At 46.3% G+C, this 27,739-nt stretch overlaps 1 protein-coding gene across 1 annotated transcript in view; it reads left to right on the forward strand.

Annotated features, from left to right (window-relative positions):
* Positions 1–27,739, forward strand: part of MEI1 (meiotic double-stranded break formation protein 1) — a 2,222,673-nt gene that overhangs the window by 1,628,333 nt on the left and 566,601 nt on the right. The window contains exon 25 of the mRNA XM_085599901.1: positions 12,348–12,432. Within this exon, the coding sequence (XP_085456027.1) occupies positions 12,348–12,432 (85 nt within the window). The remainder of the gene's footprint in view (positions 1–12,347; positions 12,433–27,739) is intronic.

Here is a 27,739-nt window from a genome sequence, read left to right on the forward strand (position 1 = left end):
TGCTGCCCTTTAATCACGCACTTACAGACGTCCTCTGGGCGCCTGGTCCACGCCTCCCACAGGTACTCCTGTGGATAGGAGTGTGGCACAACGGCATTGCCTGGCCCGGGCGACCCCAGTTTCCTCACATAACACCCAACGCTGGAGAGTCTGGTTGTCCAGGCCTCTGTTTCTCCCAACGCATTCCCTTCTGCACCTCCGGATAGGGTACCCCAACAAAAAAAAAAAGAGGGTTGAGTGGTCTGGGAACAAGGTTTTACCTCTGCCACTCTGTGTGGCATACAGTGGCTCTGGTGCTGCCTCAGTGTCTGACGGATGCTCGGACGGAACTCTCCCAAACAATTAACGAGGGGAGAGCTGCGGCAACATTTACTATCCGTGGTGGCCTTGATACCGCCGACTCCCTCAGCAGGACAATTTCTACAACTGTGGCGCTCCACTGTTCCGCCTAGCTCAGAGCCACTGGCTTCTCAGGGGATGTCCAGAATGCTTTGTTGGACATGCCCTTTGATGGCACGCGCCTCTTGATCACACCAACCGGATGGCACGTTGGAATGTTTTAAGGACTTCTGGGCGACGGCCCAGTCCCTGGGCCTTTCTGCCACGTGCACTCCCTCGGGGTCTGCCTTTTGTTCCTTTCCTGGCAGGGACGAGTCGCCCAAACATGGTCCTTTTAAAGCCTCAGGCCTGCGCAGCAGCACTCTTGGCGCAGCCACTGAAAGGGGACCTGCAGAAGTGGGTCACAGGGCCAGCGGCCGGGTCAGTCTGCCGCCACCCCTGCCACCACGGCCTCCAAACCTTCCTATTCAGTGGTTTACGGGCCCACCAAATGCCCGTGGGCGGCACGATTCGCCATCGCCTCCCCCACTGGCGCACCATCACTTTGGACAGTTGGGTTTTGCAGATAGTCCTAAGGGGCTATTCCCTCCCATTCCGGACTGCCCCTCCCGCTGTGCCCCCTCTGTACCACCGCATGTCGGGGGATCACTTAGCGCTTCTCCAGCAGGCCGTTCCAGCCCTCTTGGTCAGAGGGGGCCGTCGAGCGCGTTCCGACGCCAATAGTAGGTCGTGGTTGTTATTCCCACTACTTCTTCATTCCAAAGAAGGACAAGGGCCTGCGTCCTCTTTTGGGCCTCCGGTACGTCATTTAATTCCTTCGGAAGAAAAATTTCAAAATGCTCCAGCTTTCAGTTCACTGTACTCCCATTTGGCCTTACCAGTGCCCTTCAGGTGTTCACAGAAGTGATGGCGGTGGTCACAGCTCATGTGCGCATATCAGGGGTTTAAGTCTTCCCCTATCACGAGTAATGGCTGTTGAAGGCGGGCTCGCCCCGAGCAGTCATCTCACACCTCCAAACTACGGCCAACCTCCTGCATTTGCTGGGGTTCTCCATCCACGTGCCGGAGTCGCATCTGGCTCCCTCTCAGAAGCTCCTCTTCATCGGAGCGGTTCTGGACACGGTGCGATTTCGGGTTTATCTTCCCGAACAGCGCGTCCATCAGCGGCAGATCCCTCTTCCTTCCCCAGCCGTAGCACACCGTGGTAACAGATGTGTCCCTCCGGGGATGGGGCGGCCATATGGGGGAGGCGGAGATCAGTGGCTTCTGGTCTCCGGCAGAGTACGAGCTCCATATCAATCAGTTGGAGTTTACGACAATTCAGCTTGCACTCAAACTATTCCTTCCCTCGGTCAAGAGGACAGTAGTGCAGGGTTCTCAGACAGCCGCCATGTGGTACTGCAACTAGCGAGGCGGGGTGGGGTTGTGGACCCTATGTCATGAGGCTCTGCACCTCTGGACGTGGCTGGACCGCCAGGGCATTCTACTGGTAGTTCAACACTTGGCAGGTTCTGTGCACGCTGGGGCGGACGAACTCAGCCGCCGGTGCATCTTGGATCACAAATGGCGTCTTCACTCGGAGGTGGCATATGGGGGCCTTTCAGCAATGGGGAGAACCTTGGTTAGATCTATTTGCCACCAAACAGAACGCGCAATGTCAGCAGGTCTGCGCGTTGGAGTTTCCAAGGCGGCACTCGCTCGGAGACGCTTTTCGTCGCGAGTGGAGTTGCGGTCGGTTGTTTGCCTTTCCGCCTATACCACTTCTACCGTGGGTACTGAAGAAGATCAGACGCGACCGGGCCCAAGTTATTCGTGTGGCTACAGACTGGGCTCGAAGAGTTTGGTGTCCCGAGCTACTCAGTATGAGCGTGGATCCTCCATTCCGACTGCCTCTTCCGGAGGATCTTCTGTCGCAGCAACAGGGGACAGTCCTCCACCCGAACCTGTCCAGTCTCCACCCCCTTGCGTGGAGATTGAGCGGCGACAGTTGATTCCATTTGACTTGCCTCCTAAAGTTTGTAATGTGATTTTGGCAGCCAGGCGTCCCTCACCTAAACTGTATACGCCTGCCGGTGGAACAAATTTGTGGCATGGTGCACAGTGAAAGCTGTGGAACCCCCCCCCCCCCCCCCCCCTTTCTGCCCCTCTTTCTGAGGTCCTTTTGTTCCTTCTCTCTTTGGTCCAGCATGGCTCTGCTCTGGGCACTGTTAAGGGCTACCTCTCTGCTCTTTCAGTCATTTTTCAGGCTGTTGTCCATAGATTTCTCAAAGGCATTACTCACATTTTCCCTCCTATTGCTTTTGTGATGCCTCACTGGGACTTGAACCTGGTTCTCACATACTTAATGTGTGCTCCCTTTGAGCCTCATCATAACTGTCCTTTACGGTTATTGACTTTGACAACTGTCTTCCTGGTGGCTATCACCTCCGCTAGGCGCGTGCGTGAACTCCAGGCTCTTTCATGCACACCTTCTTTCCTGGAGGTTCATCCGGACAAGGTTGTGCTTCGGCCACGTCCCTCCTTTCTGCCAAAAGTAGTCACTGCCTTTCATCTGGGGCAAACTGTCACTCTGCCCACTTTCTTTCCGCCTCCGCACCCTCCCAGAGAGGTAGAGAGGCTCCACCGTCTGAACCCAAAATGTGCACTTTCATTCTACCTCAACGGCCCACAACCATTCCGGGTGGATGACCAGCTCTTTGTTGGCTACGTGGGCGCCAAGAAAGGCCGGGCTGTGCACAAGCGGACTATCTCTCTGGGTTGTCCTGTGCATTAAAGCCTGTTCCTCTCTGGCTAAAAGGGAACCTCCGGTAAAGCTGCGCGCACATTCTACCAGGGCGACGGCAGCTTCTACTGCATTGGGAGGCGGTGTGCCCCTGCAGGATATCTGTCAGGCAGCCATTTGGGCCTCGCTGCATACTTTCACTAAGCACTATTGCCTTGACAGTCAAGTCCGGAGAGACGGCTTCTTTTGCCGTTCGGTTCTCCATGACTTTCTGGTGTAATCTCACTTCGCAGACCCACCACTGGGGTTGGTATTGCTTGGGTATGTATTCTAAGGTAAGGAATCTATCACTAACGTGTCTCTTTCAGATGCACAAGTTACTTACTTGTGTAACGATATATCTGTAAGAGACATTAGTTAGTGATAGATTCCTTACCGCGAGCCCATCCTCCCCGTTCTGCGAACAGTTCTCTAGGGTTCAGGTCATCCCTTTTAGGGGCCTAGTTCTATTGCACCAGTAGTCGGTCTCTGGCATGGCTCTGCGCTTCTGGCGCGGAAAAGTTGTGTACAGAACTGACGTCATCTCGGCGGCTGCGACTTACGCGGAGCCGCACGACGACGCCTACCAACGCGCAGGGGTACTGCTGATGAAAACTTTCCTGAGCCACTCTGACGCCTGGGGATATTCTAAGGTAAGGAATCTATCACTAACTAATGTCTCTTACAGATATATCGTTACACAAGTAAGTAACTTGTGCATAAACGTGCCAAAGTCACACCTGACTTCCTCTCAGACGCTCCCTTTCATCAGAGCCATTCTGGACATGGTGCAGTTTCTGGCAAAGCCCAACAAACGGCGAGTCCAGGATATTCAGGCTATGATACCGATGTTTCAGCCTCTGTCCTGGATTTCGGTGAGTCTGACTCTGAGGCTGCTGGGCCTCATGGCCTCCTTCATCCTGCTGATGAATCATGCCAGATGGCACTTGGGGGCTCTGCAGTGGGACCTAAAGTTCCAATGGGCACAGCATCAGAGAAATCTCAACAACCTGCTCAATATCTTGGAGGGAACTGTGAAAGATCTGCAGTGGTGGTTGACAAACCGTGATTGGGTCAGCGGCAGATACCTCTCCCTTCCCCAACCAGAGCTCACAGTGGTGACCGATGCATCACTCCTGGGATGGGGCGGCCACATGGGAGAGGTGGAGATCAAAGGACTCTAGTCTCTGGCACAAGTCGGGCTCCACATCAACTTGGCGGTTTGTGCGATCCGTTTGGCACTGAAAGCCTTCTTACCATCTCTCAAGGGGAGGCTAGTTCAGGTGTTCACAGACATCACTACCGCCATGTGGGACTGCAACAAACATGGCGGGTGGGGTTGTGGACACCTTTGTCAGGAGGCCATGCGTCTCTGGACTTGGCTGGAACAACAGCGCATATCTCTTGTGGTTCAACACCTGGCCGGTTCCCTAAATGCCAGGGCGGATGAAATCAGCAGTCGGTGCTTAGCAGATCATGAATGACGTTTCCATCCAGAGGCAGCGCAAGGACTTTTTCTGTGATGGGGAGAGCCTTGGTTAGATCTGTTTGCCTCTGCCGAGAACACGCAATGTCAGCAGTTTTGCATGTTGGAGTTTCCAAGGCAAATCTCACTCACGGTGACGGTTTTCGTCTCGAGTGAAGCTCAAGCCTCCTGTACACCTTTCCGCCCATACCGCTGCTGTCCAGAGTGCTCAAGAATATCAGGAGCAACCAGGCCCAAGTCATTTTGGTGGCTCCGGACTGGGCACAGGGAGCTGGATACCAAGCTTCTGCACATGAGCTTCGATCCTCCGATCAGACTTCCCCTTCGGATGGATCTTCTGTCGCAGGGGAGGGTACTCCACCCGAACTTGTCAACCATTCGCCTCCTTGCGTGGAAATTGAGCAGTTACAGTTGACAGCTTTTGACCTTCCTCCTGAAGTATGTGAAGTTATTCTGGGAGCCAGATGTCCTTCTAATACGTTGGTTTACGCCTGCAGATGGCAAATATTTTGTCAATAATGTCTACCTCCCTTTCTGACATTCTTCTTTTTATTCTCTCTCTTGCCCAGCAGAGCTCTGCCCTGGACACTCGGAAGGGTTACCTTTTAGCCCTTTCTGCTTTTCTTTGGTTGTCAGATCAACCGCCACTATTCAAGTTCCCTATTGTTGATAGATTCCTAAAATGGCTTGCACATTTGTTTCCCCCCTCACCCTTTATCATGCCCCAGTGGGACCTTAATTTGGTTCTGATTTATCTGATGTGTGCACCATTCGATCCACTGCGCAATTGCCCCCTCCGGCTGCTTTCTATTAAAAGTCTTTTTAGTGGCAATAACTTCTGCCAAGAGGATAAGCAAACTGCAGGCTCTTTCTTCTCAGCCTCTTTACCCGTAGGTCTTTCCAGACAAGGTAGTGCACTGCACTAAAGCTTCTATTTTGCCTAAAGTGTTGATACCCTTCCACCTAGGGCAATCTGTCACCTTGCCCACCTTCTGTGCTCCTCCCCATCCTGCTAAGGAAGAACGTCTCCACCGCCTGGAGCCAAAAAGACTGTTATTGTTCTACCTTAACCGCACTAGAGAGTTCCAGGTGGATGACCAACTCTTTGTGGGGTACGTTGGAGCAAAAAAGAGACGTGCTGTGCAGAAGAGGACCGTCTCCTGATGGGTTATCCTCTGCATTAACATTTGTTACGCTTTGGCGAAGAAACAGCCTTCTGAGGGCCTCAGAGCTTATTCAACCAGAGCTAAGGCAGCCTCTACGGCTCTTCAGCGTGGTGTCCTGGTCCTTAACATTTACCAGGCGGCTACGTGGGCATTCCTTCACAAGTTTGCCAAGCATTATTGACTGGATAATCAAGTCCATAGGAAAGGCCTCTTCAGCTGCTTGCTTATACAGGACTTTGTGGTTTAAACTTTTGCGCAGTCCTTCCTCCGGCGATGGTATTGCTTGTATATCTGTTCTAAGGTAAGGAATCTGCGGCTAGATGTCTCTATCAGATGAACAAGTTACTTACCTTCTGTATCACCTTTTCTGGTGGAGACATGATCAAGCCGCAGATTCTTTACCAACCCACCTATCCTCCTGGCACTGTGGATATGTTCTTCATGTCAGGGCTGAGCCCCTACAGGGCTCTAGTTGTTGTTAACACACCACTTTCAGTTAACTTCATGGCTCTGCGTTTCTGGTGTGGAAAGTAATGAAAAGTACTGATGTCAGCGCACGAGGTGTCGCCTGTATAGACGACGCGGTCATGATGATGAACTTGACGCCTGTGATGTCTCGTGGTGCTGACCAATGCCACCTACCGGCGTGCAGGGGTACTGCTAAGAAAAATCTTCCAGATCCAGACTGACGCCTGTAATTTCTAAGGTAAGAAATCTGTGGCTAGATCATGTGTCTACCAGATAAGGCATTACCGAATGGTAAGTAACTTGTCTATTAGTTACAGAAACCCTGTACTTGTGTTAAGGTGTGCTGTTCTTCCCCATCCTTGTTGTCCAAATGTAAAAAGGTGACAAACAACTCTGAAGCTGTGGTGCAGGCAAGCAAAATCTTTATTTAATACCCCTGCGTCCAGTAAGTTTCCACTCGATTTGGAATCCTCACATTTCAAAGTCTCGCAATCCCGATGTGTCTAGTCAATGGCATCCTATACAAAGTAATGTATAATTACATAATCAGTACACCATATTAGTACATAATATACAAAATGTGTAATTATATCTATAATGACACGGGAGACTCCACCACATACTCACTTCGTTTTCCATTTACATCTCATGTCCACTGTCCATTAGTGATGAGTGGGGGAGTCTTATGGAAAGACCTAAACCTTGTCTCATACCTCTGCTGTCCTCCGTTAGCCTCTATCCACCCACCCTGACTTGTCAAGTGTTAAGAGGTGCATGACAAAGTTATTCTGATCGAGACTTCTAGACACATATTTCTCACCTTATGATTTTCCCAAGGCACCAAACTGGATGCAGATCTTTTCATAGAAACTCCATTGCATGCCAGTAAGTGGCGTCATGCAGCTCTGCGTCGGGTCTGTCCCAGCCAGGATGTGATCTTGGGGCCACTATATCTGCACCATGTCCACACATTAAGTGCTTTTCTTTCTGTTCCTTTTGATGCAAACCCAAAACTTACTCCCTCAAGTCCATCAGATTTGACGGGGTGTTTCTCTCAAAATTTCCCGTGTGCGAGGGCCATGGTCCCGCCTAAGACTACAGGGTTTAAACCATGCAAGGACTGCCATAAGCAGATGTCAGTCACGGACCCACACAAGGTCTGTCTCTGGTGTCTCTGCTCCATGCACGATTCAGAGTTGAGTGATAAATGCACCAAGATGAACACCAAAACCATCCATGAAGGCGAACCCAAGCTGTATGCCGCAGAACATCGACAGAAGTTGAAGACGGCCAACTCCAGGACAAGGTTGATGGTGTGAACGTATTCAATGCTCCCGGGGTTGATCTTGCGATCTGTCATCCTCAAAATTGAGGTCGTCAATTAAGAAAAAAAAAAGAAACAAATATGACTACATACCCCCACTCCTATCACTCTGAGTCATGTGACATCGCTGGTACTGCAAGGCCGCAAACCCAGTCCCCAAAACTGTAACTGATTCTGACTCTCATACCTCTCGGATGCAAATTTCCGAGAGCTCTGGCAACACCCCAAGGGGTTTGAGAATTTAAAAAGGCTATGGACCGAATCTTTAAGCCTCAAGCATCCAAGATGGCCTCCGGTCGGTCCACTCCAGGCGGGTCCTACCCCGACGCCGACTGCGCCACTGACCCCAGCACGATGCTGATGCTTTTTACGGTGCCCAAAGCCCACGCCACAGCCCTGAACTTCGACATGGGCACCAACGCTGCTGATACCAAAAGGGAGCCGATGATCCTTTTGGAATCCGAGGTGAACCCGGCATGACCTCAATCAGCATCGCATCAACCTCACCTCTATCCCCATTCTGACCCCAAATCATTCCCTCAATGTCAACATGAATGAAAGATAACAATGACAATTCTAGCTATGTTTACAATGATGAAAATTAATTTCTGGACTTGTAGGATGCCAGTGGCCTGCATACCTTCCCTGACACTGGCTTCGACTCACGTCGTTCAGATGTAGCTACAGAAGACCCATCCTCCTTTCCCACAGTGATAACGAGGGTGGTTAAAGGACCTCACACTACCCTCCACTGAGGTGAAAACTAATGTTTTGACAAAAGTGCTTCATCCAGGACATACTAACCAGGAGCCTTGATTGCCATTCAGTGAGGCCCGTACGGACACACTGTTCGGCACGTGGGAAAAACAAGGCCCTTGCCCTCCAGTCAACAGGCAGATTGCAAGGGGGCACAGGCCTGTTCCGGGGAACCCTTCCTTCCTCCCCCAAGATTCATCAACAGAAAGTCTGGTGTTACTGGACTCCACCTGCTGTTTGAACCCCAGTCTGTTTCTGACCACTCACCAGAGAGTCGAAACACATGGAGGCATTTGCCAAAAGTATGTTCTCCCCTCGGTCAACCTTTCTGTTATGACCGTCAAAACCAGCTGCATCCTGGGGATATACATTCACACATTATTGGACATGGTGGCGGATATCTTGCCCACAGTCCCAGACCATGTAAGGCCAAAATTCAGCCTTATTCAAGATGGACAAGACATGGTGAAGTACTCCATTCTTTCAGGCCTGGGCACAACCGACTACCTAGGTAGAGCAGTCAGCACTAGCATAGTGCTTAGGTGCCACACTTAGATTCTAGAGTGATGTCCAGAAAACACTGATGGATATGCTCTTTGGAAACAAGGCAAATTCAGCTCTAGAGAATTTTAAAAACAGTAAGGCAATGGTACTCTCTCTTGGGCTTGCTCCACTGGTGCAGCAGTTGCCCCAGCAATGTTTCCCCTTTTGGGGCTTTGGAAGGGATATCAACGGAGGCAGCGCCTGAACGTTCCTCAACAACAACAGGCCTCTCAGATCATTCAAGGTAGAGTCAGAACATCAGTGACCAGGCTCCGAGTGGCAAAGATCGACTTATACCCATACCCAGTTCCTCCTTCCGCAGCTGCCACAAAACCGGTTTAAGTCACCCTCCGCAGTGCACTATCACCCTAAGAGGAGTCACATCTGATTTCACCTCCCCAGGTGGAAAAGCATCACATCCATCCAATCAGTGCCAGATTGTGGAACATGGTTACTCTCTGCCCTTCCTGTCACTTCCCTTGGATATGTCATCCACACCACAACACCGCCTGGAGGCCCACTTGACCATATTCCCAGGAGAAAATCAGTCTCTCTTGGCCAAGAGAGTCAAAAAGTGGGTGGGAGCATCAGAGATTGGAACTGTCTGTTATTGCTGTTACTTTCTAGTGCCGACAGTGAATGGAGGCTTTTGCTCCATCATAGATCTTCCCCCTCTGAACTTCATCCTTGAGAAGGACAAGTTCAAAGTGGTCACCTTGGCCCAAGTTCTGTCTGCTCTGTATCCCGGATACAGGATGGTGATATTGGACTTGCAAGATGCCTATTTCCACATGCCCATCCTGCAGTGCACAGGCATTATCTGCGGTTTTCGGTCGCCCAAGAACACTTTCGGTTGTCAGTGCTCCCCTTTGGTCTTACTGATGCATCTAGTGTGTCCACAAATATGATGGTGGTGGTCGCAGCCCATCGGTGGATGTTGAGAATACGAGCCTTCCCGTACCTTGACAAAGGGTTGCTGATGGCAAGCTTGTCTCAAACAGTCGTAAACCACCGCCAGACTATGGCACACTAGTTAACATTGTTGGGTTTTTCCATCAGTGTGCCGAAGTCACCTCATCTGAACGATCCTAGGTACGGTGCTTTTCCGAGCCTTGCCTCCGCCCCAATAAGTTGAGGACATCCTGATGTTTCAACCTTTGACCTGGGTCTCAGTGAGAGCAGCTCCGAGGCTTCTTGCCCTGCTTGTGGACCACGCATGGTGGCACATGCGGGCTCTGCAGTAGGATTTCAAGTCTCAGTGGGCTCAGCACCAAGGGAACCTTTTGGATCATATCCAAGTGTCAGAGGAGACTGCAAAAGACCTGGAGTGGCGGCTGCTGGACCATAGTTGGAGCAGCAATAGATCCCTCTCCCAACTCAGCCCAGAACTAACGGTTATTACGAATGCATCATTGCTGGGTTGAGGAGGTCATCTAAGAGAAGGGCAGATCGGAGGACTATGGTCTCCAGTGGAGACCTGTATCCATATCAACTTGTTGGGTGTTGCGGGTGATTCGCTTGGCTCTGAAGGTGTTCTTTCCAATTATCAGAGGGGGTACATGTTCTCACAGACAAAACAACTGCCATGTGGTACTATAACAAACAGGGCATTGTGCCAAGAGGATCTACGTCTTTGGTAGTGGCTGATAGGTCAGGGCATCTCCATGAGCGCCCAGCTCCTAGCAGGATCTTTAAATACCAGGATGGATAAACCGGCTGACAGTGCCTAGTGGATCACGAATGGAAGTTCCTCTCGGGGTGGCACAAGGTATCTTCCAACAATTAGGAGAATATTGGCTTGATATATTTGCCATGCCAGAGAACGTGAATTGTCCAAGCTTTTGTTTGTTGGAGTTCCCAAAGCAGTTCTCCCTTTGTAGACCCATTCCACCTTGAGTGAGGCTCAGGCTTCCTGTACCCCTTTTTTCTCCTACCTCTCCTGTCAAAGGCTGGGCCCAAGTCATCCTAGAGCCCCAGGGCTGTGCGACGACAGTGTGGTTGCTAGAGCTTCTGGGTATGAGTATATGTCCTCCAATTCGGCTCCCACATAGAGAGGAACTCCTGTCACAACAGCAGGGCCAGGTATTGTGCCTGAGTCTGCACAACCTACAACTCCATGTGTGGAGATTGACCGCCGATAGTTGATGGCTTTCGATCTTCCTACTGAAGTAGAATGTGTCATTCTGGTAGCCAGGCGTCCTTCCACCAAAACTGCGTATGCAGGATGTTATGAGAAGTTTGTTAATTGGTGTTGTTCCAGCTACAATCGTCCTTTACAGGTAAAGTTGCTTGACATTTGATTTTTTTGTCTCTTGCTATCCCAGCAAGGCCTTGCTGTGGCAACAGTTAAGGGTTATCTTTCAGCCTTTCTATGGTTGCCCGATCAGCCATTCCTTTTCAAATCATTGTTTGTGACTCGTTTCTTGAAGGGGCTGGCCCACATGTTCTTGCCAACACATTTTGTTATGCCACAGTGGGACCTAAATTTGATTCTCAACTAATTGATGTGCTTTCCTTTTTAACCAATGCACAGCTGTCCTATACACCCTTTGACTGTAAGGACAGTATTCCTCTTTGCTATCACCTTTGCACAGCAAGTAAGTGAATTTCAGGCCATGTCTGTCCAGCAACCTCACACATCTTTCTTCCCCCGACAAACTGGTTCTCTGCACAAAAGTGTCTTTCTTACCAAGAGTTGTCACACCCTTCCACATAGGACCATCCATTACCTTACTGCCTTTTTATGCCCCACCACATCTGTCCAAAGAAGAGGAGCGGCTTCACCGTCTTGATCCTAAGAGGGATGTTAGTTTTTACATCGATCGGACCAGATACCATCAATTAGACAAAAAGAGGAAAGTGATACAAAAGAGAACTTTCTTTAAGAAGCACCTTATGCACACGTATATAAAAATCACACCATTCACTTTATTGCTCTTGAAATTAGTAAGCATACAGTTAAAGAACCAGATATTTTCAGGGTTATTGACAGCCCAGTGTCAAACTCTGAGGGGTGAATTGAAACGCAAATAAAGATGGGGTATGTTGTAAGCCCAGATTAACCATTGGAGCAAATAATGTGTAATGATGTGTACTAATGAGATTTGCTAATGTTTAGCACATGTAAATACCTCCATTTTACATGTTTCCCCCTTTTTTTACAACCGGCCAAATAGTGGTGGAAGAAACTAATGTAAAACTAAACTGAGAATAATGTTGGCTCCATTTGTGACAGTTGCTAGTGTAAAAAGGACTGCAAATACAATTGTGTCCTGTTGCTTAATTCTAGCAGACACTTTTGGTGCTTTGGAGAGGATGGTGTTAAAAACATAAAGAAAACTTTACATTTAGGTTGTGGTCTTGTAGGCTGTATCTGCAGATTCCTGTCCCTTTGCTGGTGATGCACAAGAGTTTTTGTTTTGAATAAAGTTTGTAGTATATTATAGTCTGTGCTACTGGAGAAAGTTTCTAAACTCGTGTATTATTTGCCATCCCACGGAACAGATTCACAGCAAAATCTTGGTGGAGCTGGGTCAGATTTTGAACATTATCATCTATCAAAAGAAGAACAAGTCCTCACTTCTTCTGGGTAAGGCAAACGTGTTACTTTTGTGTGATTATTTTGACATTGTTATACACATTTAGCCTGAACATTTTGTTACAACATCTCAATGTATGTTGAAGATGTTGTGCAGTATTGCATTTAGCTATTAGTCTGGAGTCTCTTCTCTTTGGGAGCGCTTGTTATGATGGATGCTTCAACCAGCAGATTCCTCTCTTTTTGAAATTCCTTCAGACTCCAGATTGGATCCTGAAATTTTAAATAGCTTCCCGGCTCCAAAAGGTGACACCTCAACTCTGGGATACATCCCATATATGAAATCACAGATCTGTATAAGGTGCCACCCTGGAACACTCATCTCACTTGTTTTTTAGCTGCATCCTTTAAAGCAGATCTTGAGATGCTCTCCTCTCAACATTTCCTTATATAATGTAATTTTTGCTTGTGGCTGTCACACATGCCCTTGGACACTCACAATGTCTGTCTCTGGTGCCTGGGGCCCAAACACGACTCAAAGGCATGTGTGAAGGGTGGCAGATTAAGGCTATTTCCTGCTCTGGCTTGCCTTTGACCAGCAACTTTTCGAAATGGACCCTTTCCAAGTACACGTCCTCCAGGAAGAACCACAAGAAACACCACAAGAGGGATTCTTCAGCTTCTTGACATCACCCCCTCTTGAAGGGAAAGTCTTCCAGTCAGCTGCTTTGTTCCACTACACCAGGCTTAATGTCGACTTCTGAGCCTGTTGTGGTGGGGATGCAACCGAGCAGAATTTTGTCCTGCTGCCATCTCTGTGCTCAGAGCCTCCTAGAATTTCTGGAGTTTCCAACCCCAGCACTGATATCAGGCAGGTTGCAGCTTTCACCTAGGCTGTGCTGGCCCTCTTCCACTTCAGACCGCTCCCTCTGGTGCACATGCTGTCTCCCAAGAAGCCTTAGGTACTTTCGACCAGACCTCTGTCACGGTAGTGCTAGTCAACACCGTGCTGTTTATTCCTGATGCAATTCAAGCACTGGCCAAACTTCTTCCTGCACCGAAGGTCTTGCTGGTAGCTCAAGCACCAGTGACATCTTTGATGCTGCTAGTGCCAACTTTGGATCGTTCATAGGAAGTGTCAAATCTGTGTAAGACGAAGCCCATTTTAGTCAGATCCTGAGGTGAATCACAGCAGTTGGCCCTTGCCTCGTCATCAGTATTTTGGAAAGCTTGAGGAGTATTTTGGCTCTGTTGGTGGCCCCATTCAAATATCAAATATTGTTTGCCATGATGATGATGATGATGACAGTGTGAATCTTCTCGCCACTACTGGCATGAATAGTGGTGATATTTGACACTGCAGAATGACAGTGGCCTGAATACCTCCACTGAAGTAGGCCTGGAGTATCCTTCGAAGCCTACTGGTGAGGAAATTGATTTGTTTATGGCTGTTTTATGCAAGTTCGCAGAGGTCCTTGAATTGCTATTCTTTGTGGAGGAGAAGATGGCTAACCTCCTCACAGAACTTCTGCAGGCAGAATTATCCTCTGTTGAGGCGTTGCTGCTTTTCAACGAGGCACTGATGAGATTCTATCTACGTCGAATAAATCAAACCAGTTTCTGCTCCTGTAGAGAACTGCCAAGTCTCCTGTTGCCATCGTATGGTGTCATAGGACCAAAAATGTTTGACAGCTCATCCCTCCTCAGAGAGCCTTGTTGTTGTTCAGGCCTTCTCTTCCTCTACGTAGAACCCTAACTTTCCCTCTTCTTCTACAGATAGGGAGTCAAAAAGGATTGAGATGATGAAGAAGAATGTCTTCTCTTGAGGGAGCTTTGCCTTTCACTCCACAATTGCAACTTTCCTTCTGGCCAAATAATCCATGCTTTATAAGAAATGGCGCGAATGGTCATTTTGAACCCCCAATCATCTTTGTCGCTATTTTGCAGAGGTTGTGAGTGATGTGTCAAATTGATCCTCTACTTTGGCCTGGATACAGTAGATTGAGTGGTGTGATCCATGGGCTGTTTTATTGGAATTCACCACTATGCCTTGGATGCTTCCATTGGTTTCTTGGACAATCTTAAGAATGTGCCCTTTGAAGTAGCTTGAACCGTTGGTGAGAAGGCTGACTCAGTGCTGCTGGAACGCTTCAAACAAGTTTGAGATATGGCTTAGTCCCTGAGTCCTTAAACAGGCAACAATGTCAAACATTCACCCCAGTACAGAGATCTGGGCCTAAATCCAGTTTTTTTGCTCCCCATGCCATGCCAGGTTAAATCCAGCAATATGCAAATCAGTCTTGACCATGTTCCCCATGGAAACAGTCCAGTCCGAACTGCCAGGCCTCATCCTCCCTGGACCGCAAACAAGCATTCTGGGACCGGTTACGGGGTTACACCGCTCATCAGCCAGGCTAGCTTAACTCCAGTGGCATGGAGAGCATGGGACCCACGTCTGGCATACCCATTCCACTTGGGGTGACAAATACAAAAAGAAAAATTGATGGACAGAATGTTGAACAATGTCAAACATTCACCCCAGTACAGAGATCTGGGCCTCAATCCATTAATAAATGTTTGATTTGATTTGATACCAAGTCAGGATCTAAGAAATAAAACCAAATTGTTCGATAAATTACACAGTTACGTGAAACAGTGATAACTGACATATAAAACCAGTCCTGAAAAGGGCATAACCCTTACAATACAGATCGTTCGCAGAGCGGATAGGATGGGCAGAGAGTGAAGGAATCTGCGGCTAAACGTGTCTCTAACAGATAATACGTTACCCAAGGTAAGTAGCTTGTTCTTCCGATAAAGACATCTAGCCGCAGATTCCTTAACTTTTGAATTAAATACCATAACATCTACTCCGGTTGTGACGTCAGTGGACTCATAAAAGTCCCCTCTGGCGCGCGGACATCGATTTCTTCTTTTCTGCGCTGCAACATGGATCCCGAGGAGTAGTTCCTCAGGCCGTTTTTCTCTGGCCTATTTTGGCAGGTTTTTGTCTGTGGGAACAGTGAGCCTATCTCCAATGTTGTCAGGCTTTAAGCCTTGTGGGTCATGAACTCAACAAACGTCGGTTACAGACCTCATTCTCTTTGTTTGTGATGTTTACGAGAACACCATGACTCCGAGGATTGCGGCTCCTGCTAGAGACTGAAGCTGAAGGCGCTCAAGGAACACCGTATGAAGTTGCTGGCGGCACATCTGTCGCGGTCCTCGGAGACCTTGTGGCCTCGGTCTTCTCTTGCGGAGGTCAGTTTGTGCGCCCGTCCAGGAGCCGGAGCCATTCTCCAGGATGTCGTACTTCAGAAACGTCCAAGGGTAAGCGCAAGCATTTGAAGTTGCAGCAACCCCGACCTCGTCGCGTGAAGATTCCTTCTCCAACGGCTCCTCCCGCTCATCGGTTGAGAGGGCCGTTTGGGACTCCGCCCCACATCTCCCCATCTTTCTGGGAGTGGGGGCATCGATGGGCCATATGAGGAAGTATTATAACTCTCTGCACCTCATCTTTGGTCCTCCATTTTCGACTGGAGCTCCCACGGGCCCCAGGAACGTGAGTGGAGCAACACCGGTAGGTTCGGTGTCGGTTGGCCCGTTTGAGTCTTCAGGTCAGTGCCGATAGCCGTTGGCCGACTCTGCTACGGCGCCTGTGCACAGCCCTTCAGGGACAACACCTTCGGCATCTGTTATCAATCAGCTGACTCTGACATTAACGTCAGCAGCACCGACCAAAGTCTCTCCTTCTCCTTCTATCGACGTTGAAGCATTGTCCTCTCGACTTCGATCGCCGTCGGGTGCATAGTTGGTAGGGCAAACTGGGGAGAATGTGGAATTTTCACTTTCTTCAAGGGTGAGACTTCGAAGGGTCACCTTATAAGGGGTGATGCAAGGGGGCCTGTACCTTTTCAGCCCTTCTCTGAGATTGTTCCATCTCGGGTGAAGTAGAGTTGGATATCTGCTCTTGGTGAGGCTATTCGGCTGCAGTCCTCTCCATTCTCGGGGCTTCTTTCCCCACTTAGTCTTGCTACCGAGGCAAGTTTCTCCTTTGCAGATTTGTTGAGTAGAGTGGCTGCAGTTTTGGACTTGCCGCTGACTATGGTGGAGAGGTCCACCGACCCTCTGATTGATGTGTTTTATCAAGGACAGTCGGAGGAAAAGCCTGTCCTTCCATACAGTGAAGCCCTGTTTGACATATTGTTAGGAACTTGGGCCAAGCCTGATTCAGGTGTCTCGGTGGACCAGGCTATATCTCGCATACATCTGCCTGTCGGTGGACCAGGCGGACCAGGCTATATCTCGCATACATCTGCCTGCTCCAGGAGATCCAGTTAACATAGCCTGGTAGTTCAGTTGGCTACAGCCCCTCAAGATATGGATTCTTCACCTAAGACTCCATTAAATAAGGGCTTTCAGAGTCAAGATGCATGTGGCAAACACATCTTTTCTTCTGCCAGTTCTGCGTTAAGGTCTATCAACACGTCTTGTGTACTGGGGCGTTTTGCCCACGCTCTGTGGGATACTTTGCAGACTATGTTGCTATCGCATCCGGATAGCCTCCGTTCTGATGTCAAAAACTCGATTAGAGATTGCCACAGGCAGCTAAGCTGATAATCAGATATGGCATGGATACTACTGATTCAGTAGACCATGGCATTTTCAGTAGCACTCTGGCGTCGTGCATGGTTCAGAACTTCAGGTTTTTCAGAGGTTATGCAGGTGACTTTAGTCGATATGCTCTTTGACGGTGCCCATCTTTTTGGGACTCAGGCATTGAGACACTTCCGTGATAGGAGAAGTGATACAGAGTCTTAAAAGCTCTTTCACTGTTATATGTTCTTTAATTTTCATCCTAGACTTGCGTTGTAAGAATGATACTGGAAGTTTGTTTTCTCAAATGGCCTAACTTGTTAGGTCATTGACATGTCCCTCTTTTGATTATACCTGGTTGGTGTTTCTGCAGGGTGCAGAAGTTATTGTTTCAATACTGTCTGAAACAGTTTAGTGGTGTAAGGATGCCTGTGGTATATTCTTTTACTGTTTTCTTCTTTCCTCTGATAATGGGCTTCATGCTCAAGAGGTCATTTGCAGGATGATGTGTCTTCCAGTAAGATAGTTTACCTTTACACATGCTTCTTTTGAAGCAGTTCGGTATGCAGGTATGCATTACTATTGACTTGCAGTATTTCTCATGGAGACATATTACTTATGCCAAATGTGAGAACTTGTATACAGAGTGTATACTTGTTTTTTGTGAATACTGTAAATTTCCACTTCAGAGTAATTTTGTCTCTGGTTTGGCCAATGGAGACCTTTTTGCTACTTTAGCAGAGTGCATTCTTCATATATTTCAGGTGTTGCATGGATTGCTTCTGCATGGATAATTTTGCGATTATGATTCCTGGTGAGGGATCATGCCAGTTTTGCTATACAGTTCTTGCACATGGGAATTTGGTCAATGGAAGTGTGCTCCTCTTTGCTGGAGGACTTACGTCTGGCAAGCTCAGGGTGTCTGATGTGTATTTTTTTTAAGAATAAAGTCTTTGTTCCCTCCTTTTTAAAGATTATGTTTATACTTATGTTCACTTTTGGAACAAGCTTGTCCCGTGAGCTCTGCTTCTGAGATTATCTGAGATGCAGTGTCTGAAAAGTTACCTTACGATTGTTTACGGCCATGCCTTACATGGTTGAAAAGATTTCAGTTTTTTCAGAGGGGAAGGTTTGTTCTGATCCTTCTTCGCTTTAAGGACACTCTGTTTTTTTCCATTTCTTTGATAGTCATACATTTCCTGTCTGGAGGTTGAATGTTCTCTGTATCCGTGGGGACAATTCCCTTTATCTACTGTCGTGTAGTTCCCAATACATAGGGTATACCTACTCAGCTGTGGTGGATTTTCCCTCCCCACTCCAGACTTCTTTAGGTAAATGTGAGTGGGGATCTCTGAGAAAGCACAACTGAACTAGTCAGATTTGACCGTTAAATAAGAACCAAACAAACGTTGGCGACGCAGTATTGTGCAGTTCCTACAAATCTATGTAGGATCTGCATGTTTAGACAACACAAACTAAGGAATTGGTGTCCAGACTGGTTCCAGACACCCCCAAGTGATATGTTAGTCTGTAGACCAGCTAGCTCACAGTGCCACCATAAGCCCCACAACCTTACCAAGGAGCGAATATTTTCTGGCAACTATCGAACATGACAACCCTGACCTCTCAGGGATCGTGGAAACAGTACAGTACTTTTCGCTCAGTCACTCGTGCTCACTCGGTCGCAGATAGATATACCGAATAAACGGTGGGGATGTTTTTAATAAGCATTTATTGTACCAGTGTCATTCCAGTATAAAGTACTTGTGCTGCAACAACCATTAGGCAAAAACAGATATATACGATTACAAGCACCAACAGAGTAAATTAAAGATAGAATTCTACCATGGTGCTGAAACAGTGAATATATGCAGGCATATAGATACATGGAAGTATTCATGAGTACTCCTAAGCTGCAAGCCCTAACTAGATGTACCTAAGTGTACCTAGCATGTATGTAGGTGTATAGCCAAGAATCCCGCTTGGAAAGAGCCAATCCCATTACCTGATGTGGGAGAACGAAGCACCCCGTCTTGGTCTCGAGTTGGACACCTCGCAAGGGATGTCAGACCTCTGCGTGCTGGAGTGTCTGTGTGCAGGGACTTCAGCTTCTCGTGTCAGCATGGAAGTGTTTCTCCTCTGGTGTGCCCAGCGAAGATGTGGTACTTATATACCCAAAAGGTAAGCTCAGGGGTTCTACCTAGATGTGTCATTGTACTGTGGGCATGTGATAGTGGTGACCCTTTTACAGAGTTATTATGCAGAAGATGGCAATCCTGCTGTGATACAAAGAATCTTCATGCATAAAAAATTAGGCTAGTTTTCGTAGAAACCCACATGACATTTATTCGGTACCTAACTAGATAAAAGGTCAACGCCAGAACCGTTATATAGAGCAAGGTAGGACAAATGTAGGTAAAAGGTTGTGCAACTGCTTAGGCCTATTTTGGGGTACATTGGGGTTCATAACACCCACTCCTCATCCGACTGGATGACAAACTACCAAACGCTAAAATATGCCTGTTTAAAAACGCATAAAAAACATTGCTAAAATATGAGTATAAAACATCTAAAAACATGGTATGTGTTAAAAACGATGCAAAAGTAAAAGAAAACTTGTAAGTCCTCTAAAGGGTCAATACACAGTTAGATCAACTGAGCATGCCAAAAGCCATATTGCTCAGTGAGAGCAAAAAGAGAAAATAAAGTTCTAATTTGGATTGTTTGGAAAAAGGCCGAATTGTTCCCATCACACGGAGAGCCAATGTCTTGTGTGGGAGACGCAACATCACTGCTGCTTGCCTTTGCAGACAACGGACCCAGCAACACCTCTTGGATCAGGTCAGTGGAGAAAAAGTGATCTTCTCCTGTTCCCACAGCCGCTGCTGAGGAAGCACTCGATGCTTGTGAGCCTGTTGCAGAGTTGGTGTCCATTCCGACAGGTGCTGAAGCATCCTGTGGTAGCTCTAAGAATGCCGACATCAATATTGGAATACGTTGAGGACACTGCACTACATAGCCTTTAATGGGTCCAGCAGTACATCCACGTCCGGAGGCGCAGCTAATGGAAGTTTTAGACAGATGTTCAACATGCATTCGTATCTGCAGAATAGGCAGCAGAGTACAAGCAGAACGCAGTCAACCTAGACTGATCTGAATGAAAGAAAACAATGCTTACTTAGCTCCCGAAGCCGAGGTGCGCCCAGATGGAGTATCATGCATTCACGGTAACATCGCACAAGGAGTGCTTTTTCCATCTCTTTGGAATCTGGAAAGTCCTTTGTGTAGTAGGAAAATTAAAACCAGGATACCTACTACAAGTAGTTGGACCAGTGGAAGCCCTCCAAAAATGCTTCCCAATATGGAGTATATAAATGATGGAATAACTCCAAATATCATCTTCAAGGTGCTTAATAGCCCAGAACCTATGCTCTTAAATAGGTGTACTATCCCACTCGTATCAGACATGTTAAAGATACGATGCACCATTCCCGAAATGGAGCAGGAAGTTAGTTCAGACTAGTGCATGTATCTCAGCTGAAGGGTTCAGTGACTAAATATCGAGGGACAAAATATCGAGTACTCAAAAACTCGACACCAAAATATAGAGGGACAGAATATCGACTCCCTATCTACAAACAGGTAAGTACTAAAATATCGATTCCAAAATATAGACTGTCAAAATATAGTTAGCCAAAATATCGAATTTTTTAAATGTATTAAAATTAATATAAAATTAATTAAATATTAAAAACAATTAAATAAAACATACATAATATAATATAAAAATGCTTAAAATGTAAACATAATATAAGTAATTTAAAAAAGTCGAGATTTTGTTGGATAGTGAGAGCGTAAAAATGTCTATTCCCACTCCAGTGAGTGCAACAGTAGGGAAAGCGTTGGATAGCGTAGAGGTAAAAATTACTATTCCCACTCCAGTGAGTGCAACAGTAGGGAAAGCGTTGGATAGCGTAGGGGTAAAAATTACTATTCCCACTCCACAGAGTGCAACACTAGGGAAAGCGTTGGATAGCGCAGGTGTAAAAATTACTATTCCCACTCCAGTGAGTGCAACAGTAGGGAAAGCGTTGGATAGCGGGAGAGTAACAATTACTATTCCCACCCCAGAGAGTGCAACAGTAGGGAAAGTGTTGGATAGCGGGAGGGTAACAATTACTATTCCCACTGCAGAGAGTGCAACAGCAGGGAAAGGGTTGGATAGCGTAGGGGTAAAAATTACTAGTCACACTCCATAGAGTGCAACAGTAGGGAAAGTGTTGGATAGCGTAGAGGTAAAAATTACTATTCCCACTCCAGAGAGTGCAACAGTAGGGAAAGCGTTGGATAGCGGGAGGGTAAGAATTACTATTCCCACTCCAGAGAGTGCAACACTAGGGAAAGCGTTGGATAGCGCAGGGGTAAAAATTACTATTCCCACTCCAATGAGTGCACCAGTAGGGAAAGAGTTGGATAGCAGAGGGTAAAACATACTATTCCCACTCCTGAGAGTGCAAAAGTAGGGAAAGTAATGATTTAAATTTAAAATAAGATTACATTAATGATCAATACCGATAAAAAGTTAATTAAAAATAATTACCAATTAATAACAACTAATTACCATTTAAAAATATTAAGTATCAATTGATAAAAATGTATTACCAATTAATAATAATTAATTCCCAATTAAAAATTAATTATCAATTATCAATACACATAAATAAAAATATTAATATTTACTTTATTACAATTCATTTACTTCCCACCCAATTCACCTATAAATTCGATATTATGGGATTCTATATTTTTAAAGTCGATATTATGGAATTCTATATTTTTACATTCTATATTATGGAAATCGATATTTTGTACCCCAATTTCGATATTCTGACCTTTCTATATTTTGATTTTCGATATTCTGTCCATTCTATATTTTGGAGTCGATATTCTGTCCATTCTATATTTAGGAATCGATATTTAGGGTGTTCACCAGCTGAAGACCTGGAGATCAAAAGTGTCTTGGGCTGAGGTTAAGGCCACATCATTGTAAAAGCATGGGTTTCACTCTACTCCGAGAATCAAACCGTACAAAGGAAACATTCAACGAAGGCCCTAGCTGCACCTCTCTGACTGTGTGAGTCGGTGGAAACAATACTTGCATACAACAAGTAACCCTGGAACTCACGCTGACCAGATAGGCGATGCCTGGTAGCATGCAACAACAACCTTGATCATTCAACATCAAATAACTCCAATTCGAGAGCAGTTTGAACACCGGATGAATCACAGCAGCTGGGGATCCTTTTAAGTGACATGATAGGTTTGCGACCGAAGCATTAAAAGCTCCGTGAAGCATAATATCCTGACAAATTTGAGACCCACTTAACGAATTCTCGCTGTTTGAACCGCTGAGAAAGACTTCAGTGTCCCCATTCCTGCATCTAAATCTGTACGGTAATTCCCAAAATTCATGTATATATTTCTTACCCAACACTTCATACCTGCCTACTTGGTGATACTGTAGACAGTATTGAAATTGGAATGTCGTGATGGCAATGTGAACGGGAAATGGATTCACTCTGTAAAGGGTCTGAAGCACTCCTTTCTTTTCTTTTCAATTTCTGTACCTTTGCTTTTATTCAAGTTTTGGCGTGCATGCACTCATTTGCGCTCCGTTCCAAAGCGTGTTTTATAACTAATCACCACAAGAGTGACACGCAAGCTTACGTGTCCCAATGAGTTGCACAGTCTGTATGCACATTTGCGACATATCTACACGTACGCAATAGTGTTACTAAAGTTTTTCTAAATTTTAGTTTCTTAATTCATCCAGTTTTATCCGTTACGTCAAGGAAATGAAGATCAACTGTTTCACACATTATAAATGACACTGGAATTGCCCATCCGGGCCCATACCCAGGCACGTAATTTGTCTTCATTCCTCCTACACATTTTCTTCACCCAATGCATTTTGGTCTGAATTAAGACCTTCCTCAGGGGTATCTACATATATTAAAAATACACATCAGCCCCATACAATACATGATCAAAAATCAAGCACAAACTTTGTGTTGCAACATATTATAAACCATCCTCTAAAACAAAATGTGCCCATCGGTGAACGTGTATCCCACTAAACCAATTTCCTCTTCAAAGTTACCTATATCATGTTAACCAATTCACCTTGCTATATCCCAAATAAAGTGACCATTGTTTCAATCCCCACACTCTGCAGTTTTCGACCTCCCGATTATACCGTCCATCTCACTCAATCCCCAACTCCCCAGTTTGTACTTTCCTAATTGATGCGCCTATATAATCACCAAGCTCAAATCCTGTTTGAAACCCCCTATATATAAAAAAAAGTACCTATTTAAGCCAACCGTCCCCCTTCCGTGTTCACTTCTATACCACCCTTTCTTCCTCAGTTCTTCAGTCCATCATTTCCATACTTTTTCGCTAACTTACAATACCCGCCCTCTTAATCTAATCCCCACTGTTGCCTGCTTCAACCCTTCGTTTATACCATTACGCCTATTCATTATGTAACAACCCAATATGTACCGGCTATATCTTTGTAGTATCGATCTGTATAACCACCCGGCTTAACCGCCGCTCGCTAAGTCCCATCATTTCAAAAATACCCGCTTTTAAACCTGACGTTTCCAACCCCACCTGTATTCACTCCTATCACGTGGTTTCCAAACTCCACCCTTCTTGCTAACTGCACAAACCTACAACCACCCGTGATGTGCCTGCCAAATGGATTATGTAAACAAATCTAATGCTGCGTGCTCCTTGTGTAAACATAAATGGATCCTATGTGAGTAAAGCACGTGTGATTTAAAATCCCACTTATTAACAAAAACGTCCATTATTTGTATGGTTTGAAATGTCTTTTTTTAGATGACTTATTCTTTCAAGATGACCTTTGTTTAGAAGAATCCTTGACGTAACCTTGTGTTTACTTCCAGTTGAAATACAATTCGTCCTCGCGGGTTCTTTCAGAAGTGGAACGGCGTTTAATATGATCACTCTGTAAAGGGTCTGAAGCACTCCTTTCTTTTCTTTGGTAACACTATTAAGTATGTGTAGATATGTCGCAAATGTGCAAACAGGCCGTGCAACTCATTGGGACACGTAAGTGGCCATGGATTCACTATTCTGTGGAGGGTGGCTTAGCCACGTGAAAGGTGATTGGTCCAATTTTCCAATGTGCAGCATTGTATATTCTGCATCCCTTTGTGCCATTGTCATCTGTATTTCTGTCAGATTGCTGAAAACAGAGACATACTGTTGCTATATCGCCAGGGCAGGTGACCAAAGCGCAATGATTGTAGTTTCCAGTTAAATATTAGAATGTATTGCAATTGCGACTGTTCGTGTTGTAAAATAGACAAATCCTGTTCAATTATATCTATTGCAGAAGACACAATGTTGCCCAGTGAATAAATCCTGAATGTTAGTGTTCATGCCATTGTCGACCACTGCCAAAGCTTGTTCTTTGTTAACCCTGTCAATCTCACACAAATCTCTCTGCAGCTTCCTGTTGAGAGATTTTCCATACCTCATTATAAATAGCATATAAGAAGTGTTTTTGTGGTGGCTTTTGGGGACCTAACAGAAAATCCCTAAGGTACATGTTGTCTGACAGTAAGGAGAAGTGTTGATTCACCTGGGGCAGTGTTAAGGTTTTTAGCCACTGTAGGTATAACTTCCCAACACTGTAGGATGTCACCACCCCGGGTGTTCTTGTTGTACATAGCGTTGGTCTGGCCTATGGATACTAAACCCTGCAGTGGTAGCCCTAAATCGTGACTGACACCTATTTGTGTCTATGGGTCAAACCAATCATCCCTTCCAATTGGGGTCTGATGAATTGTATGATCCATTAAATAGAATGTCATTAAGTGTATCCTCACTGTGTTGTGTGTAATTCTGCCATCCCTCAAAGTGTGTAGATGAGGGAAACCGTGGTATTTTTAAATCCTTGATCTTGGCTAACCCAAGACAAGAAGTCTGTTGCACTGAGTTGTTCACCAAAATAATCTGCTGTGGTGTGAGACATGCTCTAAATAATGCCTTGGTTTTCTGAACTTACCATTCTTTAGTCCCCCAGACTGTTTTTGTGTCTATAGTGTCTTTGCATAAGTTGAACCCCTGTTCAGACAGCTGGGAAATAAAGGATGCAGAGTATATCTGTTTGGTTAGTAAGCATATTTTTCTTTGCAGGTGTATGTGCGAGTTTATAATAATATGAGCGCTGGTCTGATAGGTTAAACCCAGAATAATATAAAAATGTTGTGCAAACGTTTGTGAACTGCCTTTTGGCGGTGTTGGGCAATGTTCCTATTGGTGGTAAGCGAAAACATTACGTGGGATACTTGTTTTGTGCGGAAAATGATGATCATAATGTTGGTAACAATGCATGGTATCAAAATCAGATGTATCATCATGCAATTCATTATTAGAGAATGCATCAGATTGTTCTAAATCAGACAGCATACTATTCACAGTTTCAAGGTCCCAATCGTCAGAGAAAGTACTTGAGGTGATGCTATCACTTAAGGACATTTTAAAAAAATGTGGAATTTTTAAAAGTTCAGTGGGACCAAATACATCATATTAACCCCTATCTCAAACGATTCCTTATTCGCACCGGAACTGCTGTAATGGTCACAAAGGACAAGTCACTTTGTTCACAATGAGATGAATCATGTGGTTTCAGGACCAAGTTCACATGTCGTACTGCGAAGTGTTCTGGGAGCTAATGTCCATTCAGGAGCAGGAAAAAGACATACACTACACCTATCCAAAGGACTAGGAACAGTAGACCAATTGCAATCCAGAGCTGTAGCCAGGGAGAAACAAAGTAAGTCTTTTTCGGCCAAAGGTAGAGTATATGTATTCTTTCTTTTTGGGAAACAGAAGCTGGCGGCGACTCAGGTTCACCAGGATCCAGAGGAAAGGTGTCAACATCGATGAAGTAGCCAGACGCTGTTCGATCTATCTTTGGTAGCTCAGCAGGTTTTGTTGAAGCGCTGATGTCTCCTGTAGAGGCATATTTACATATATGTCGGTATTAGGCAGAGTTGAGCTCTTTGTTCATTCTATTGTTGGTAACTTTGCTACTCCGTAGAGTAGAAGCTTCAAACGTTATTAGTCTTTCTGTCTGAACTTCCTATATGGTAGCGAGGGGAGATCGACGGCTACCCAGGAGCGCATACAGCCTGCTATTCAGTATCGGCCACACAGTGTGGTTTGATTTGATCAATGGAGGCGAATCTCTTTTCTTTCTTTCCGGCAAGGGGGGAAAGAAGCTCTGTTCTTGTTCCTTCAACAGCCTCGACTGGTACAGGCCCAAATTATTTTTTGTCCACAATCTTTCTCTGACCAGGTCCTCGATCTTTGGGACCAGTCTTGCCGTAACAGCTTTCACTTCCTCAGTGGCGGTGCGTTTTACTTGGATGTTACTTTGTAATGCCCTGAATTCATTGAGTTCCTGTAAAATCGCCAAACGATCATTGAGTCAAATGCTTTTTCATCCGTCACTATGCTGCCACAATCAAGGTCAGGTACCCACATTCTCATCCTAAACAGGACCTCATATGGAGTACGGCCTCCCAGGGAACTTCTTGGCATGTTATTAAGTACCCTCTGGACCCCATGTAGGTGATTGACCCGACTACCTCCCGAACCTAATACTCCGCTGTTAAGAATTGCTTTAAGTCCCGTTTTTTCCTCTGGTTAATACAGACAAGAGTACTACAAGACCACTCCCAAACTTCCCATAGCTTCTTTGTAAGCCCGCGAGCTAAACGCACGGCCACATTCACAATGTAATTTGCCAGTTGTGTCTGTCCAGTTTGGGCGTCAGCCGAGCGCTAGCGCTCGCCCATACCCACAGGAATCTAGAGCATGAATCCACTGCCACCAAGATGTACTTGTAAGCCCCATCAGATTGTAAGGGGCCGCAGTGGTCTAAATAGACATATGCGAGAGGTCTGGCTGATATCAGTAGTGGTGTTTGTGGCGGACGTGATTTGGTGGAATCCTTCCTCTGCTGACAGATGTTGCACTTAAGGCCACCAATAACGTTGTTTCAGTAGTTTAACTGTCACAGTAATACCTGTGTGTGCTGAACCCAGACCCTCGTGTGCAGCAAGTATTAAACCTAATCTGCGATCCATGTTTGGTATTACTCTATCCCCTCCCAGCGTGTCCTTCCCATCTCCTAGCTGATCGCCCTTCCCCGACCCCTACTTAATGGTAGCTGCTACGCGGCAAGAAGAGCAGGACCTCTGACCTTCCTGGTCAGTGTCCCTGCTCTCCCCGCGAAGCTCCACCATTGAGGCTCTGCCCTCGGGCCCTCGGGCCCAAGCTCCTTCCAGGTAGGTGTTCGAGATCCGCCTCCATTCGCAGGCTCCTGCCTGCGCCTCATCCCTAGTGGTCTAGTGGAAAAGCACCCTGCTCTTCTGCTATTCCGCTCTGTGTCCTCTGTTCTTTTTTGCCCCTTTCCTCTGCCTCTTTTCTTTTGCCCTCTCTCCTGCCTCTTTTCTCTTTATTGTGCCTCTTTTATCTTAATTTGCCTTTATTGCCTCTTTCTCTTTTTTTGCCTTTATTGCCTCTTTTCCCTTGATTTGCCTCTTTCCCTTCTTTTGCTGCTGTTTCCTCTGCTCGCCCCATTCCCTCCCTCCCTGCTGCCCCCGCGGCCCCTCTCCCCTGGCATGTCACTCCCAGCTGATCGCCCTTCTCCTACCCC

The sequence above is a fragment of the Triturus cristatus genome, chromosome 4_2 (assembly GCF_964204655.1).
Source record: "Triturus cristatus chromosome 4_2, aTriCri1.1, whole genome shotgun sequence".
Taxonomy (NCBI): Eukaryota; Metazoa; Chordata; class Amphibia; order Caudata; family Salamandridae; genus Triturus; species Triturus cristatus.